The sequence below is a fragment of the Neolamprologus brichardi genome, chromosome 8 (genome assembly GCF_056152115.1).
Source record: "Neolamprologus brichardi isolate AB-2024 chromosome 8, ASM5615211v1, whole genome shotgun sequence".
Taxonomy (NCBI): domain Eukaryota; kingdom Metazoa; phylum Chordata; class Actinopteri; order Cichliformes; family Cichlidae; genus Neolamprologus; species Neolamprologus brichardi.
This window is the reverse complement of record NC_142111.1, coordinates 17,482,395-17,500,852: the sequence shown is the minus strand read 5'-3', so window position 1 is coordinate 17,500,852 and position 18,458 is coordinate 17,482,395. Positions and strand designations below refer to the sequence as shown.

General features: G+C 42.8%; 1 protein-coding gene across 1 annotated transcript in view; it reads left to right on the top strand.

Annotated features, from left to right (window-relative positions):
• Window positions 1-18,458, top strand: part of ctbp2l (C-terminal binding protein 2, like) — a 43,537-nt gene that overhangs the window by 23,143 nt on the left and 1,936 nt on the right. The window contains exons 2-8 of the mRNA XM_087844723.1: window positions 15-169; window positions 4,001-4,145; window positions 6,434-6,640; window positions 12,751-12,965; window positions 14,300-14,430; window positions 16,137-16,264; window positions 16,719-16,836. Of these exons, the coding sequence (XP_087700849.1) occupies window positions 15-169; window positions 4,001-4,145; window positions 6,434-6,640; window positions 12,751-12,965; window positions 14,300-14,430; window positions 16,137-16,264; window positions 16,719-16,836 (1,099 nt within the window). The remainder of the gene's footprint in view (window positions 1-14; window positions 170-4,000; window positions 4,146-6,433; window positions 6,641-12,750; window positions 12,966-14,299; window positions 14,431-16,136; window positions 16,265-16,718; window positions 16,837-18,458) is intronic.

Genomic DNA, 18,458 nt, shown 5'->3' with positions numbered 1-18,458 from the left:
ATGTATCTCTCCAGGTATTCGGCCTCAAATCATGAACGGGCCCATGCATCCCCGCCCGTTGGTGGCCCTGCTGGACGGGCGTGATTGCACCGTCGAGATGCCCATCCTTAAAGACTTAGCAACCGTTGCCTTCTGTGATGCTCAGTCCACGCAGGAGATCCACGAGAAGGTAGGAAGACGCACGCACCGTAGTTCACATTCAATGTCTTCCACATCGCAGCTGAACCTTGATGGAGAGACGGAATTTACCCGTCACTCATATCTCCCTCTTCCTGTTTCTATAGCGCTGATATGTGAAGTGCGTTATATTGGCCTCATACACACCTGCCAGTTAAAATGCAGTGGCTTCATTATGATTTAATGTCACTTTGTAGCACTGACTGTAACGCCTATATCAGTGCCATTGTTCTAATAGAGAATCTCGTACAGCGGGGATGCGGTGTAATTACATTGGCTTGTAGAGGCTCTTTATTGCTTTTTATGCAGCGCCGTGGCTACAAAACAATATATGGCCACAGAAATGGGTATCACCCAAGTGCTATCTCTTCATCTGCAGACAGAGTGAGGGCTGCTATATCTTCCATCGTGCTGTTTTTATGAAAATGGGACATATTAAAAAAGAAGCATTTGCATAGAGATCAATTCAATCAAAGACCTTGGGCGGTGAAGAGAAGGGGGGGAAAGTGGGTAGCTTTTTGTTTGTTTTAACACTGCCTTATCAGGAAAAACATGATTGTAATGTTCACCTCGCAAGCATATTCAGCAGTTCGCGGTAATAACTTGCAGTCTAGATACCCAGAGGGGCGGTATAGATTGAAAATGTCCAATCTCTGCTTTCTGCAGCATGGATGCAAAGATGCAGTGTTGATAACTCTGGGAGTTTCAGTTCAATGTTGTCAGGGCGGACAGCAGCTGCCACACTCCCGTACATATACAGCAGACAACAATGAAAAAAAAAATCTTATGGAAAAGATTGGCCGAGGATTGAATATGAAAGTTGCCTAAGGTTATGTGAAGTCTTCTACCTGGTAATCCTCTTTTTTCTCAAGTGATAGGGATACGATAAAGCACACAGGCAAATACCAATCAAGATCAAGTTACAATACCACTTCAGTGAGACCAAATCCTGTATGCAGCACCTGCGCTCCAGCATCATAATCCAAGGTCTCTGATCCCTCGTCTTTGTCACGGTCGTCGCGCCTCATAACCACATGTGGCTTGTAAAAGTTGGATGAGAGCCCATATGGCAGGGAGTCAATATTGGCCTATTACTTTGTGCGCCGCCTGACTGTGATCATCCAAAAGAGGTGTTAAGCTTGGGGCTTGCAGCTAATGACTCTTAATGTAACTAAAAGATGATAGATGGAAAAATGATGATACTATGTTCAGTTAACAGTTCAATCTCTAAAATGCAGGGGGGGGGGGAGCCATACATTGCGTGTTGTCGTCTCGCGTCATTAGTTAAACTGTGAATAGAAAGTCTTCACAATATCAGCAAATGTTTACTATTTTCCATTTATAAGAAACAATAAATTTTCAAAGCAGTAAATCCTTTAATAAACGCTAAATGGGGTTATATAGATACTTATAGCACTTTTCTGTTGTTAAAGTACTTCACCCATTCACATTCACATATTAAATGCTATGCTTTATCTGTTACACACACACACAAGGACAAATGGGGGCATTTAGGAGGTTCAGGCTCTTGCACAAAAACAGTTTAAGGTGTATACTGGAGGAACCAGGTGTCAGACTAGTTTAGTGGACATACTGGTTAACATCTGTTTATTCTTTGGCACTAAGACATAACTTTTTTTGCTTTCTTGCTGCTATTTCACTGTTTAGGTGGGGGACTGGGGTAAATGTGCAAGAAGCCACGTTGCTTTAGATAAGCACTGAGGCTGCAACCAGGAAAACTGGTAACCTCCCTCTGACCTAAGCGGCTGGACCTGGCATGTAGTCTTCTGTAAAATCAGCACATCTCGTGTGGACGGATTTGTTTTAGAAGTACTGAAAGATTTTGTGCAAAACAAAACTAGTGAATTGACCCTGTTAAGCTAACTAACCAGCTTCTCTTGCGTAACGCTAGGTTAAAAAGAACATATGTGCTTTTACCAGTTCTTGAAGTCCACATTCACTGAAATTTTACTGTTTTTAATTCCTCTCCTTCATCACGTTAGTCTCAAGGATGTTTTTTTTTTTGTCTGAAACGTCAATCGATGCACTGCTAAAGTGGATTTTGAAGGTACAATGGCCAGCGGGGTCAGAGCTTGTTGTGTTATGACATATTTCACAGTATTTTGTGACGCTGTCCTGCAAAATGCTAAGCCACCTTTGTTGTAAGAAGTTTTAAGTAGTCTGTAGTTTTATGAAGCAACAGTTTGAGCAGCACAACCTCCCTGCGGATCACTCACGGGATGACTTCATAGCCATAAAGTCCCCCTCCTAGACGCTAGGAGTGTGCACTACAGTGTGCACATCACCAAATCAAAACTCCCTTGAAGCAATCTATCTTTTGCTCAGCCAGGCTAAATGTGAAGCACGGGCTTTGTGCCTTGTCAGAAAAGTCCAGGCGTCATAAGAAATGATAGATCCTTAAAGCGATAAGAGTTTGGTTACAGTGGAGAGGGGGATGTAGCTGAGGTCAGAGTTTCCATTTACATCAACTACAATCAGGCTAGAAGATTCCTTCCCCCAGCTCAAAAACAACACAAGACCTTCAGGATCAGCGCAGAGGGAGGCAATTATGTATGTGTGCATTTTGGCCGGTCGCGCATGTGCGTGTAAGGAGTGTTTTAACCTTGAACTAATATCTGGAAGGCCTGTCCAGGACACTGCTCTAATAAAAGCAGTATGGAAATTCAGAGCTAATCTACTAATCACAGGAAAGCTAATGCAGCTTGGCTGGAGGTGAATGTAGAGCTGTTATTTAGGCGCTGACAGGGGCCGGGGCTGATACTGAAGGGGAATAGTTTAGATCCACATCACAGGCCAGGTCACCTTGTCCGCGTTAAGTGGCAGAGGAGCAGCGTGAGCAGCATTTCACAGTGATTGTCCACCCCCCCCCGTCCAAGGTGATAGAATTCAGACTTTTTTGGGAAATGTTTCACTTGCTACATCTTAAGATTGTTTTTGTGGTTGTTTAAAAGCACAGTTAGGTTTGACCTTTACCTGCTTTAAAATAAGTAACAACCACTTTCACCTACACTTAGCTGACATGCATCTTTAAGCTGGAGTTTGCGCAGCCTAAAATTTTACTCAAAGCATGAGTACAGCAGGTAAGAACATTTGGAAGAAATAACCACAAGCTATTAGTCTTGATGCATTCTCAATCATCCAAGTAAGTAAATCTCCAAAAGTTGATTCTGTTCATCTTCTCCCACTGAAAACGCTACATCCAGATGAATAGAATCAACTTTTGGAGACACAAGCTACTCCTGGAATCGGGAAATTTTGAAGCCTGAAATACAGAGCGGTACAGTCTGGGTGGTAAATTAGTTACTTTCTTTGTAATGGGCCTATTTTAATTCTATTATTCTATTTAATTCATAAGGCTTATCCTGCAATCAGTGACCTCTCTATCCAGTCACTTATCCAGATCTTGTGTCCGTAAACGCTCTTGGTGCAATTGTGAATACCGTGCAGAACTGAGCCCCCGCAAGACAATGTAACGACTGTTCCTACTTCCAGTGCAGGTCTGTTAAATGGACAATGTGTCAGTGTTGCTTGCGGCCATGTGATGTCTGTAGTTCCCCCTGGATGTGAAATCTATAATGTTCACAAATGTCGGAAGTCACGGCAGGCGTGTGATATTCACAGCATCTCTGAAAGGAATGCGACAGTGTGATTGTCATGAGCTCTTGTATTCCCAAGTGGATTTAATAGCCATGTTTTGCACGAGTAAACGAGTAAACTGGCAAACGGAAGACACAGATTAAGGAGGGAAAAGCATTTCATTCAGTTGTGTAATGCAAAATTTTATGAATACATGTGTCTGCAGGTGCTTAATGAGGCAGTGGGTGCCATGATGTACCACACCATCACCCTGACCAGAGAGGACCTGGAAAAGTTCAAAGCTCTACGCATCATCATCCGCATCGGCAGCGGCTACGACAACATTGACATAAAGGCTGCTGGAGAGCTGGGTATGAACTCTTTAAATAGCGGCTACTAAATCGTCATCATTTTCTTCTTCACATCTGTGCTCGTGTAGCAGCCTCTTTTTCTACATCTGAGCAAAGCTCTAATGTGTTTTGTGCTCCTTTGATACGACTATCCCGCGTCGCATTGATTTCTTGTGAGGGAGTAGGTCTGCTGATTTGCTTGTTTGATCGTTTGTTTGCCTGTTAATGACAAACGATACCTCAGGTGCCTGTAATCAGATTTAGGTGAATCTTGAAGGGAAGATTCATCACATCGCAGCGTTAAAATTGGACTGACCATCTAAAAGAAAAGCAGCGATGAAATAGAGCTAATAGTCGTTGTCCCTAAAGCGGACTACTTTGAATACCACGTATACCGTTTCCTTGTTTTTACTGTATGGATTTTTTTTTGAATAGTATCAAAGGCTGAATTAAATAGTCAGATGAAGTGCAGACATCCTGCGGTGAGCCAGAATGTTCAAAGAGACAGAGTAAAAGACACACGGGGAAAGAGAAGAGTTCAGTTTTCTCCCTGAAACACCACCCAGGCTTATATCAGCAGGCTGGTGGCTCAAAAAGCTCTTACAGTTGACAAAGCTGCCATTTCCCTGCCAATATGAGATACTGTGTCTAACTGCCACCCACTCACCGAAGGCGCTCTGCCTTGCAACACAGGAGTCAAAAGCTATCGTGCCTGGAGAAGGCGGCGCTGATATGACGGCTGTTCTCGGGGAGAAGAAAAAAGGGGCCATTGATTGAGCAGGCTCGGTCTATTTTTTGCTGTCTAGAGACGACTGCGCTGTTACTCCGAGATACAGAGTGAGATGAGGACATTAGGAGGAGAATGAGGGCAGGCAGAAGTGCTTAAGTGTTAGAACAGAAAAAAAAAAGTAGTCTGTGTTGTTGGAGGAAACGGCAAGGTAATACCACAAGGTCAGGCCTTTATATCGGCCGAAAGGAACAAAATTATGAACACTGCACTGGATAAGATCTTGACTTTACATATTTACGTGTGTATCTTCATATTATTATCGATGTTTAGCAGGTGATATTTGGAATACTGATTACGTTGCTCAAATATAGACCTAATTAAAGATAACCCAAGTTATTAAGGGATCAGTTCACACCATTATCAATTTTTCATGTTTTCCCTCTGGCCTGTAATGCTTTGGAGATTTTCACTGTTGAAATATTTTCCTTTCTCTTGAAAACAGTGACCCAATTGGCAGTCGTGTAGATTTATATACATCCACAAACTTTATTGTGATCAGTTTCGTGTAGGAAGTATCTTTCTCTCTCTTTGTTTTATTAAACTATGCTCGCCAACTGTTTCAAGAAAAGGCCATCCGTCTACCTGTGATGAGAGGCTAATGCTAGTGACAGCTAGACAAGTGTTAACATTATATGAGCTGAGCTTCTGTGTGGTGGTTCCTACATAAAACTATAAAGTATGTGAATGAGAGCTTCAGAAACATTACCGCTAAGTAGCTTTTGGGTTTTTTAGTTTGGTTTTTTGTTGTTGACGCTTTGAGCATCACGTGAAAAGTTCCATTAAAATCTAGAGAAGGCAGTTATTTCTACAGAAGATATCACCCCTATATGGGTAAATATAATTAAATATACTTCCTTTGAAGTTTTTATAATATATGACTTGTGTCATAGTACATAATATCCATTCACGTATCCATCATCTTCTACTTGTCTAAAGTGAGGTTAGGGGTGGCAGCTGCCTAACAGAGTATTCTAGTCGTCCTTATCTCCAGCAACACGTTTCAGTTACTCCTGTGGGATCCTGAGATTCCCAGACTAGGCTAGATGTATAATCTCTCTAGCAGGTTCTGGATGTCCAAGGTCCTCACTCTATCTCCAAGACTGATCCCAGCCACCCTACAAAAGAAACTATTTTCATCTGCTTTTATTCGTGACCTTACTCTTTTGGTCACGTCCCAGATCTCATGACCATAAGCGAGGGTTGGAATGTAGACTGACTGGTACATGAAAAACATCAATCCGGCACACCAAATCCGCCGGTCTGTTTCACCCTCGGCTGCAATGCATGCTGGAGGTCACGCTCCAATGAAGCCGACATATTCTGATGTTCCCACAACAAACAGTCATTTTCACACTCCCTTGAGATGCTGACCATGAATATCAGAAATCATAGTGACCCATGTTGGTTTTAGCCCTGGACAATAAAATCTCTCTCTGTACTCATATTTCACGTGTCACATACGTCTTTTATGTGCTTTTCAACTCTTCTGCCTTGTCTTTGTTTACTGTTCTACCTTTAGGCATCGCCGTGTGCAACATTCCCTCGGCAGCTGTGGAGGAGACGGCAGACTCGACCTTGTGCCACATTCTCAACCTTTACCGGCGGAACACCTGGCTCTACCAGGCTCTGCGGGAGGGCACGCGAGTCCAGAGTGTGGAGCAAATCCGGGAGGTGGCGTCCGGTGCCGCCCGCATACGTGGCGAAACCCTGGGTCTCATCGGTTTTGGTGAATATTCAGTTATATGCTTTCCTCTTTTAGCCTTTTTCTGGCTCCTTCTCTTGCTTTTTCCTCTTATTTTCATCATGTTTTTTTTTTTTTAAATTTACTCCCCCTTCCGTTGCTTCCACTTTTGTGCTTTCATATCCTCTCACCACTCAGTGTGCCTTCTGTTTTCCTGCTCTGATAAGGTTATTTTTCACCCTCTGCCCGTCCCACAGATTATCTCAAGGTTGTCTGTTTCGCCTCCCTGCGGGCTGACTTCCTCTCTCTGCCTCACTGTTCTCATCCCACTGCTCTAATGCTCACCATTATATCTCTATTATTCTCTCTTCTTCTGTTTTCAACTCTTCTTCTCTGTCACCACGGTCCCTCGACATCTTGCCCTGCCATGATCAGGCCTCCTGGCAGACTAGATTCTTCCTCTGTGTGTGTGTGTGTGTTCTGACTTGATTCCCTCTCTGCACCTGTTTTAGTGGTGATTGTGTGTGTTTGTGCGTCACTCTGCCCTGTCACAACATCACCGGGCCGACAGATGCTCTGTCTTCTCACAAGCCTTTCCTGAGTGCCACCTTATCTCTCTGTCCACATACACTTCCCCCCCTCCCACACACACAAACACACAACCTCCTCTACAGGTCCCAGACAGCTGCCTGGACTAACTGTGCCTGAACAGCGGGTCCTGGCAGGGAAGATTTCTCCCCCTGTCTCTCCCTTCCTCACCCAGTCCTCCCACTTCCAGCCTCCTCTGCTGGTCTTTCTGGCTCAAGCTGTCTCCAAAACAATATCCATTGTCAGTGGGAGGTTGGGGACATCGAAGGCCTCTTGGCATTGGTTTCTAGGACTCTGCATATTCAGCCAGCTGCACAACTCTGTCGGCAAATACACAGACTGAAAAAAAACCCCTCTAGCTCTGGGGTGACAGTAGACTCGAGGACTTGAAGTACCAAACAACCAACCTTTTGATCTTCTTCTCAAAAATAAGTTCAAGCCTTTTAGTTGTGAATTATTCTGTTATTTCTCATATGTAAATGTAACCAAGTAGCTGTGGTCTGCCTATCTACCTCCAGTAAATATCCAGGATAATCCTATCAACTAAATTTGATCTGATCAAACTCATTTTCAACTTTGGAATTTGGGGAATATGTTAGTCTGGGAAGAGACATCTAAAATACCTTTAATGAGCATTTTTATATGAATGAAGGCTTAAATGATCATCAGGGTTCAGTGTGATAAGCTTGAAATGCCATTTTAGTTACTAAATGCAAAACAACATTTGTAACACATTATATTCCCCTAAAAATTATATTTTTAAATGTTGCATCTTACACTAAAAGTGATTGCAGACAAGTGTAATTACTTTCTCTTGAAACGTCTCAAAGCAAATTCAAAACAAAGAAAATTCCGCTTGCATATTTAGCATTTCCAGTTGGTCAAATCAAATTAGCCGTGCAAAGACAGTGTTGATACTGCAGCAGATGCAGATGAGGACCGATGAGAAAATGTTGGAATTCATTACCCAAGTCTAATCCTTCCCACATATTTCTGTAACATTAGCCGATTATGTGTCAAGGAAACATAAAAACCGAATATCCAACCGCCAAAGTTATGCTTCCATGTTTTAAGAGACACAATCGCAAGGTAAATAAGGACTTTTTGACAGCCTCTGGTAATTGCACATTTTTCTATGCTAACTGTACTCCCTTAAATTTTTAATTAACAGAATCCCATTACATCCATCTTGAAGTTGCTCACAGTGAAAAGTCTAATCACTCAAACCAGTTTATTTGAGTGATTAGGTTTAGTTCACTCTCACCACTATGATCAGTATCATCTCCACATGAAGCAGGCAGCTGTTTTCAGACGATTGTGCACTACCTGCCTGCACCGAATGGCACACAGACACAACTGACAAGTATTTGAAAGCTAAAGAGAACAAATAACAGTATTGCACGTTATTGGATTTTGCACTTGTTGCATCTCTTTGCAGCATATGGAAAATATCTCCAGTGATATTGTGATGTCGCCTGGTTCCTTTTGTAAAAACAGTAGAGATAATCTGCCTGCTGTGCACAGGGACTTTTGAAACAATGTTTTTTTAAAAAAAACGTTGACCTCTTGGCCAATTGCCACCATGTTTGCCTCTTCACTGTTGGGCGAGACAGGGCTGATTTCAAGAATTGGTGCTTCAGCTGAAACCTTTGTCAGCAGAAACATTTGCAATGCAAAGCAAACATCTGCTGCCGAGTCGAGAGTGAAATGACAGAGATCAAAATGTTCAGATCCACCTGAGTGGGTGGCAGACCCCCTGGTTTTTGCTGCATGTGGCATTGATAAGTGTGGGACGGGAGGGCGAGGCTTAGAAATAGAGAAGACAGAGAAGCTGAGATATTAAAGGAAAAATCTGCACAAAAAAATACTAATTCTTTTTTTCCAGTGCAACAAAGTTAGAGGTATTTTTAGATGCCAAAAACTTCAGCTGTTAACTGATCTCATCGTAAATCAAGATTGTGTAGATCTAGTTTCTCTTTAAACCCAGTTCTTTGCAGACATTTTCCAACAATCAGAGAGGCAGAAGAAATCATTGCAGAAGAAGTGATGATCCAACTTTCCACAGCTGCTCCAAAAGGTTTAGTAAATCGCATCGTACTGCAGCTGCAGGATGACCTGGTCTGTTTCAAACTGACAAGAAAAATCTTTTTAAAAAATTGATTCCTTTACTGCTGCTGTCTGCATCGCTTTTTTAGCTTGCACTTACAGCAGCTCACACCCACGCTCTGTGTTGTGTCAAACGTGGCCTGTGAAAATTAGGAAAAGTAACGTTAGCAGAAAGAATGGACAGATGAATCACTCGAAGAAAAGTAAAGTGCGCAACTGTGATCATCGCAAAATTAGTTGTTTTATTGTGCGATAGCTGCAGCTATATCTGGGTCTTTAGCGTTGCACGTCTCTTATCGGCTGACATTGAAGGAGAAGAAGAGAAGGAGTGATTCTCTTCAGCTGTGGAGTGTAAGAGCAGGATATAATGCTCGATCACAAAGAGGGGACCTTGAGAGTGTAAAGGACCTTATCGATCCTTTTTACGAGCAGCAACATCCACCTCTCCATTACTCTGTCCCTCTCTCTCTCTCTCAGCTGCTGCTGCAGAGCAGAAACTGGCGTCTCCAGCCAACAGAGTGGAGACTCGCATCCTACACAACAAATGGCTGTGAGAGACAGAGGGAGAGGCTCGAATGCTGCACATTCAGTTTCTGATTCACTGTCTCACAACTTCACCTCACATTGGGCCTCATTCACAAACAGTGCGTTTGCACAAACGTGTGCCTAATCAGCACAAACAAATGTTTTACTCACAAATCCGGGATCCATCCGTGTTTTCGTGCCTGAATTGGTTGGTGCACGGCAAACGAACGTAGAGCTGCCTCAGACTTGGAAAATATAAACATACATGCTTTAACTAAATGCTTAGCAGGTTAAAACTGACTTAAAACACTTAAAAAACCTTTAATTTATTAAGGCAGTGGCCAAATACATAAAATAAACACAAATCCGTTGCCTTTCATCCTTGCTGGACGTCATCGCCGTCACCTCGCCACTGTTTCAACAATGTCCTACTTACGGATGTTTGTATAATCTGGTCGGTTATTCCTTTTTCCATAAACTTGTATCTTAAGCTTTGTCCTTATATCTAAGTCACGGTCTGTGCGTCAAGGATTCAGCATTTACCACTTCAGTGATTGCAACCCGAGTCTCTTGGTGTGTCTTTCTAGTTTCCACCTTAGACATTATTTCGGTTTCCTCAGTCCACAACTTTTTTTTTGCTTAAGTGACCTTTTTTCTCTTAGAACAGCTTCACAGCTTTCTCTGTGATCCACCTCTAGGCAAACACGTTTCCTTATATAAAGAAAAATGGGGCCACGGAAGTGTGCTGACTGCAAGTAACGTGCGTGCACCTGCTGATTTCCAGTGATTCTCTAACGTGCACACGATAGTAAGAGCAAAATTGTCTGCTTTCGCACGATCCACACACCTGACTTTTGTGCGAGTGCTTATTTTGTGCACAAATTAAAAAGCACACACGGCGAATGAGGCCCTTTGTTTGTTTGTTCTTGTTGTTTTTTCATTTTTTCATCATAGCTCCTTGTCTTTATCTTAAGCCTTTTTTCCCTTAGTGATATTAAAAGTAGCCTTTTTCACATCTTTAATATAATAAAGCCGACATGAAAAGGCTGTTGCAACGTGAAAGATGTTCAAGTGACATCCTGTTACTATTAGAAGAATGAAGGTTTATTTTTTGTGAAGGTTTTTTTTAGACATTGGCTTCTTTTTTGCTCATTTTCAGGTCAGAACTTGTACTTGATTATTTTCTCCTTTTTTTTTTATCGTTCAAGCATAAAAAAGCACTCAACTCAGGGGATGAGCCAGTGCTCAATTTAGCAAAGAACTCATTTTAAATTGTATCTTTAGGCAGTTTGTCAATAGTATTCTGTCACAATAATAAAACCTATTTCCCCCTTTTTTTTGGATTGGCAAGGTGGTTTCTGAAGAGCTATAAGACAAAAACTTATATCTCTGCATTGTTTGCAGTGTGTCATCAAAGGGTTAGAGGGGTGGATGGCTGTGGCTTAGAAGGTTGTGGAGTTCACATACTAATTGGAAGATTCGTGGTTCAATCCCTGGTCCTCCTCTGCATGATGATATTGTGAGTGCAAGATACTGAACCCAATGAGTTCACTGAAGTGTGAATGTTAGATAGAAAACACTGCGGACGCAATTCTACAGTCCTACATCTTCTTAATGCATATCTACAAACTAGTAGATGGTCTAGTACGTCTTGATGCATGGTCAATAGGGCGCGACCTTGGCGCAGGAGGTTGGGAAGCGCATCTGTAACCCGAAGGTTGCCGGTTCGATCCCTGGGCTCTCTGTCCTGGTCGTTGTGTCCTTGGGCAAGACCCTTTACCCTACTGGTGTTGGCCAGAGGGGCCGATGGCGCGATATGGCAGCCTCGCCTCTGTCCCCAGGGCAGCTGTGGCTACAACTGTAGCTTGCCTCCACCAGTGTGTGAATGTGAGAGTGAATGAATAATGGAATTGTAAAGTACTTTGGGTGCCTTGAAAAGCGCTATATAAATCCAATCCATCATTATTATTATTCAATCATCCAAGTAAGTAAATCCCAATCTGGATGTAGTGTTTTCAGTGGGAGAAACATTTCGTCACTCATCCAAGTGACTTCTTCAGTCTCAGCTGACTGCAGGTTTCCCCAACCTTATAAACAGTACATTGCACAATGACTGAAACTAACATCACTGAATGAACGAAGGGCTGGGAGGTCAGTTCCTTGATCATTAATGTGCAAATTCTCATGACCATTGATCAACAACTGACCTCCCAGCCCATTGTTCAGTGGTGCTAGTTTCAATCATCGTGCACTCACCCACTGAAAACGCTACATCCAGATGATCAGAATCAACCTTTTGGGATGGTCTAGTGTGGTCTCAATGGAAGGGGTGGTTGTCAAGAAGACTTAAGCAAGGGAAACAGAAAAGGCTGGGATATGACAAATTACACAAGAACTGGAAACAGGTGTTATGGTATGATGAACCAAGATGAACCAGTGGTGTTGGGGATCTTGTCAAAATTGATGGTATTATGAACACAGAAATGTGCCGTCAAATTTTGGCTACTATGCAATACCATCTGGAAGGCATCTGAGCAGTTTAATTTTGTGACATGACAGTGATCCCGAAACACACTGCCAATTCAGTAAAAGCATACCTGGATAGAAAACACACACAAACCATGGAGCGGTCGGACCTCAACATTACTGGAGCAGTGTGGGATTATTTTGACAGCGAACAGAACAAAAGGCAGCCGACATCCAAAGAAGAGCTTTGAATGTCCTTTAAGAAGCCTGGAGAACTATTTCGGAAGACTACTTAAAGAGTTAATAGTTAACAAGACATGTAAATGATCAGTGAACTGGTATTTAACAGTGCAACTTTTGAACTTGCCTGGCTTTTTCTGGAGAAGACGCGCTCTGTAAAAGTACGAGAAACCCCTCTGTGTCTTTGAGCACGTTGACAAACGTTATAAACTCTTTGTCTGTGTCCCCAGGTCGTTCGGGCCAGGCGGTTGCAGTGCGAGCCAAGGTTTTCGGCTTCAACGTCATCTTCTACGACCCCTATCTGCAGGACGGCCTGGAGCGCTCGCTGGGCGTCCAGCGCGTCTACACCCTGCAGGACCTGCTCTACCAGAGCGACTGCGTCTCCCTGCACTGCAACCTGAACGAACACAACCATCACCTCATCAACGACTTCACCATCAAACAGGTGCATTACTCAAAACAAACGCAGACACGCGTCGCCTGCACACGTGTCACCCAGACAGAGCTGAACATCCCATTGAACAGCTGTGACCTGATGTGGGCTTAATGCGGTGCTATCTAGCAGGTAGACAAGTCGAGATGCTGGTATATTATTACTCTGTCAGCCTAGTGTCTGTCCTAAAGAGCATTATATCTGGCAGAAAGAGAAAGCAGGAAGAAAAAAATAAGGACTGGAAACAGCAGCATCCTTCCTGCCTGTACATTCCCTGCTCTTTATCTTAAGCTCCACCAAAGCTGGACACAAATTCATTCCTTTGCTCTGTCAAATGCAATTAGTGCCAGCCCACGGCTACAGCAAATATATCGACTAGGCTGCACAGTGTGAGGGGAAAGTGCTGCTCTCTAAGTCAATAACTGCACTCTGAGGCGCTGCCTGGGGTGACACCTGCAGGGCAGCTGAGGAACTGCACAAGCTGGGGACGCATCTCCCTTCTGTCAATATCACCCCGCACTGTGACACACTCTCTCTCTCTCTCTTTGTCTTGTCCCTCGCGCTCCATTCTTCCTGAGTTACAGTATGTGAGGAGATGAAGAGGAGTGGGTGTAGGGTAATAGCCTAACCCAGTTAACTCTGTCTTTTCCAAAGCACAAGATTCTCAGCTGCCTCTTAAGTGCCGCAATGAAAGAACACTTTTCTGTCTTTCCTCACCCAGAATTTGGCAGTGGCTCTTAGCGTTTAAAGTGGAAACGTGTGTGTGCATGTTTGTGTATTTTCTGTGTGTCAAAACCACCAAGGCCTAATAAAAGACTGCCTGCCAGCGTAAAGGCTTTTCATGCCCCTGGATTTCGGCTTTTGTCAACATTAAGGGATTACTTTCTTCTGAGCATATTCATTTGATTTTTTTTTTCCCTCCCTCATACACTTTTTGTTGTGCCTTATTTTTTCTCCCCCCGGTAAGCAGCAAGGGGTGGCGGCGCTACTTCATCTTTCAGCTCATCCCTCGTCCTTCATTTCATCTCCTTGGTTTGAACAAAGCCTGCTCTATATCCCACATCTGACAGCATTTGTCCCAGTTGCCTTTCTGTCTCCTAGATCTTTCAGGTGTCAGGTGAAACAGAGATGTCACCATTTTATTCCTTCTTCTTAATTTATGTCCTGTTTAATATGTCTTAAGACATATAATCCAGATTGATGCTCTCTTTTAGATCAAACACATTCATTTGCCTGCCAGGCTGGCATACACACAAAAGTCCATACATGAGCTGTAAAAAAGCTGGCTTCATCTGTGCCTTTCCTAGTGTTGACATGTTTGTGTTTGCATGCCTTTTGCACTACAGATGCGTCAGGGTGCATTCTTGGTCAATACTGCACGGGGAGGTCTGGTGGATGAGAAAGCTCTGGCCCAGGCGTTAAAGGAGGGAAGGATACGCGGAGCTGCCTTAGACGTCCATGAGACCGAGCCCTTCAGGTAAATGCACACATGTGCCAAATCCTGGACAAATATAGGCAAGCAAAGTGATGGGTGTGTAGGAAGGGAAAGACAAAGAGACAGAAAACCTTTAAGAGATAGACAAACAGGCAGGAACAATGGCAGATATAGTTATAATGAGATAAAAGAGAAATCATATGCTTCTAAAAGGATCCTTCAGGGCCCTGCGTGTAATAGAATTGAGGAGATGGAGAGCTGGATTTATTCTTGTCAGAGCAAGTTAAAAACATTTAAAGGTACAGGTGTATGTTTGAGTTTGAAGAGAGGTGCAAAAAGAGGTGAATAATCTCCATTTTTTGGTATCCAAACACAACGATAACCCAAGAAAAGACCATATTTATATAGGATTATTAAAACAGACCTTCTTGGACATTTTTCCTTATGCTTTATTCGTGAGAAAGTGCCGGGGGCAAAGTGGTGAAAGGCCAAAACTTCGTGAAAAGGCATCAGTAAGTGTGTCATAACATGCAATCAGCTAATTAAGAGTGAAAGTGTACAGCTTAATTTGAAGTTTAATCAATAAATCTATTTTTTAAATCTTATTTCTCCATTTTGGCAAATGAATGAATGAGTTACAAGTACTGCTGAATTGATTTAATAACTATTCAAATGACATCTTGACACTTGTTGCTTTTGTTGTCAATTATAAACAAATGAATTCAGTTAAGTACTGGTGATATGAATAATTGGAAAATCTGGTAACAGCTTCATCACGAATATTAAATTCATAGTACACTGTTTAAAAACTGCTGTTTTACACCATCAAAATCCCTGCTCAAAACTTAAACTCTACTGGTGACACTGGGTAACCAGTCTGAACTAATTGTAAATGAAGTAATTTCAGATTTATTCTCCAAAGCTCACCTGTTCCTTTAATGATTTGACACCGTGTTTTAGCTTTGAGCTATGAACTGCTTTCATCAGAAGGCAAACAGCTTGGTACGCGTCCCACTTCTCCACCGTCCTAAGATCCGTGTTTTCCATCTCAGCGGGTAACTGGTGTTGTGTTGTTCACGCGTCAGGGGCAGTCAGAGAGTTTGGAGGCTGATTATTTCTGGACAGCTGCTCAGCTGAGTGGCTGCTCGAGAAGGCTGAAACTGAACCCGATGAATCTGGAGCTCATGCTCCGCTAACCCAGCATGTCAACGGGGGAGCGTTTCATAACTTTGGACCTCCGTCCCACGCGGCATGACACCGATTTCAGGACGCTGCTGACGCGTTGCAAAGCTTACACGCAGAGAACCAGGCTAGGTGTTACAAGGATGATGGAGGGGGAGGAGGGAGTTGATGCTGATCTGTTTTTGTGAGTCTCTTGAGAGGAAAGAGGCTGACAGAAAGGAAGTATCAAAGCAGCAGGAAGAAGATGGTGGCATCTGTGAATAACAGGATCTGACATTTTACCCCTCTGGCCATATTTCCAGACAACTGTCATGTAAACTGTACACAAATAGTTTTTAAAGGAAAAGAAATCGTTACAGTATCAGATGGTTTTGATATACAAGAATATGTTTTGTCATTGGCCTCAAAATAAAAATAATTAATTCTACGTTTGTATTTCTTTATAAGTTAATTAGTGAAGCCCTCCACAACATCCGGTACAGCCTGTTATTGATGTTTGGTTTAATATAATCATGTGCTTGTTGGAGAAAATGTGCACACTGTATTAATTTGACTGTGTGCTGTAGTTTTGCTCAGGGCCCACTGAAAGATGCTCCAAACCTGATCTGCACGCCACACACAGCCTGGTACAGCGAGCAGGCCTCACTGGAAATGAGGGAGGCCGCAGCTACCGAGATCCGAAGAGCCATCACCGGTAAGCCGCCGCGTTTCAATTTTGTTGTCCAACATCCATCGAAACTAAACATCCACAGCTTCATTATGGAGGCCCACGCCTCGGTGCAGTCTCCCACGTGACCTGTTGCACATCTTTTCTTTCCCAGATGTCACATTTCCACTTCAATAGACCCTCGGCAGCCTTTATTAGATCTGGACCTCTTAATCGATGTCATCCTTAGCTTCACGACACAGAGCAGAGTGGCTCTCAGGGGCTGGCCTTGCCGCCACCCTGGCCACAAAAAAGAATTTTAAAAAACTGATTGTTAAATGGTCCTAATTTGCATTTGTGTATCTAAGCCTGATATGTTTGTCAGTCTGAACTCATTAACACTTTGCATAGCCTGGCCGCTCATGCCCTGTCGTAGCCTTCGAGTGTGTCAGATTTATGCAGCTCTTTTAAACTGAACGCGTGTGTGCGTGTCTCGTGACAGGCCGTATCCCTGACAGCCTACGAAACTGCGTCAACAAGGAGTTCTTTGTCACTACGGCACCGTGGGCGGTCATGGATCAGCCAGGCGTTCACCCTGAGCATAATGGCGCTGCCTACAGGTAAGGACTGAAAATACAGCCATTATTTTCATTTTAAGAACAACAGTTTTATCACCTGTGAGCTACACTAAAGTATCATAAACTAGAGCAGTTTCCTTCATTTGCTCCACCTTTATACAGTTGTAAAAGATGTCTTGATAGATCGGTGGAGTTTTTATAGGTTAGCTCACCACTCCTGTAGAGCCTAGCATCTCATCCGCTAACGCTTCCCCTTAGCAGCAGAAATAAATTCTGTCCACATTATCCCACTCTTCGCCATTCTTGATCTCAGCATTTCCACCTCCATGTGCTTCTTTCACGCAGCCAAGTGAACCAAACTCTTCCAGGCGTAACAACCGGCATCCCCCAAGACAAAATTAATGCCTAGATCAGGACCAGGTAAATACGATCATCTGGGGCCAACAGCCTCCGGTTGGAGGTCCTGGATATAAGACCCGCTCACCTCCTGAGCTCACCTGATGTGTGTCCCTCCTGTAGTTCCCCTTCAGCACTTACCTGTTTGAATGAACACAGAGTAGAGATGGGTAGCAGTGAATGTGGGTTTTTGAGTGTCACAGAAAGCATGACATGAAACCATTGAGGTGCACTTCCATGGATGGAGTCATGCTTCGTGGTTTCCTTCTTATAGGTATTTGGGAATGTTCTTTCCAGCTATTTTCTCCTTCTCTGGTTGATGGATTTTACTGTGACTTCCACACCCATTTCCCCCCCTAACTAATGTGACATATTAGCTCTTTTCCACCAAACAGTCTCAGGAAGTCTGTGTTTCAGGAAGTATTAAGATAACTGCATAACTGCATTTTTTTTAAACAATAAAAGAAAATTGATGGGAAAGAAAAATATGTGGCTCATTGATAAATAGAACATGTGCTGCTTCTTTCATGAGAGGATTGTGTTTTCTCCTTTTTATATCAATTATGACCCAATCATCTTTAAATAAGGCACTAAAACTTTACGAGCTACGAGCAGATTATGTGCATTTATAGACCAAACAGTATCTTGCCTTTTTATTTTAATTACCATAATGAAACTGAAACAGTTTCATATTTAATCTAAGCTGAAGAAACAAATCAATGAGCACAAATATAAAAGTTTTATATTTGTAGCACTTTGGTCAAAATTGTTGGATGTAAAGTGCGTTATAAATAAAGATGCTATGCTATGCTATGAGCAAGGCAAGAAATACTTTCCAAATTATGTTGATTAATGTAATCCCTATAAACAGGAAGATCGCCTGGAGAGTTCATGCTCCACCAATGCCCACGTCCTGTTTTAAGGAATGTGAAGTTTAATGGATTCTTCTTTACCTCCGCTCCCTCATTGCTTCTAGCTTTATGAAATTAAAGCCTGGTAGCTTCCGCAACCTGGTTCTGATCTTAGAGAAGTAATTAATGTCTTTTTTAAATAGTTTGATGTGTAAAATGTTAGTAAACAGCAAAAACTCTTTTTGTCTGGCCATCTGTTGAGTCTCCCTCTCTTTCCCCATCTTGCACCTGTTTCATGTTTAGACTAATCTGGCTGCATATTTTTCTGGACACATTAAAACGACAAGAAATTCCAATTGTATTCACATTAATTTGGACCTTTCTGAATCTGAAAATTCAGCCTGAAAGCTAAGTAAC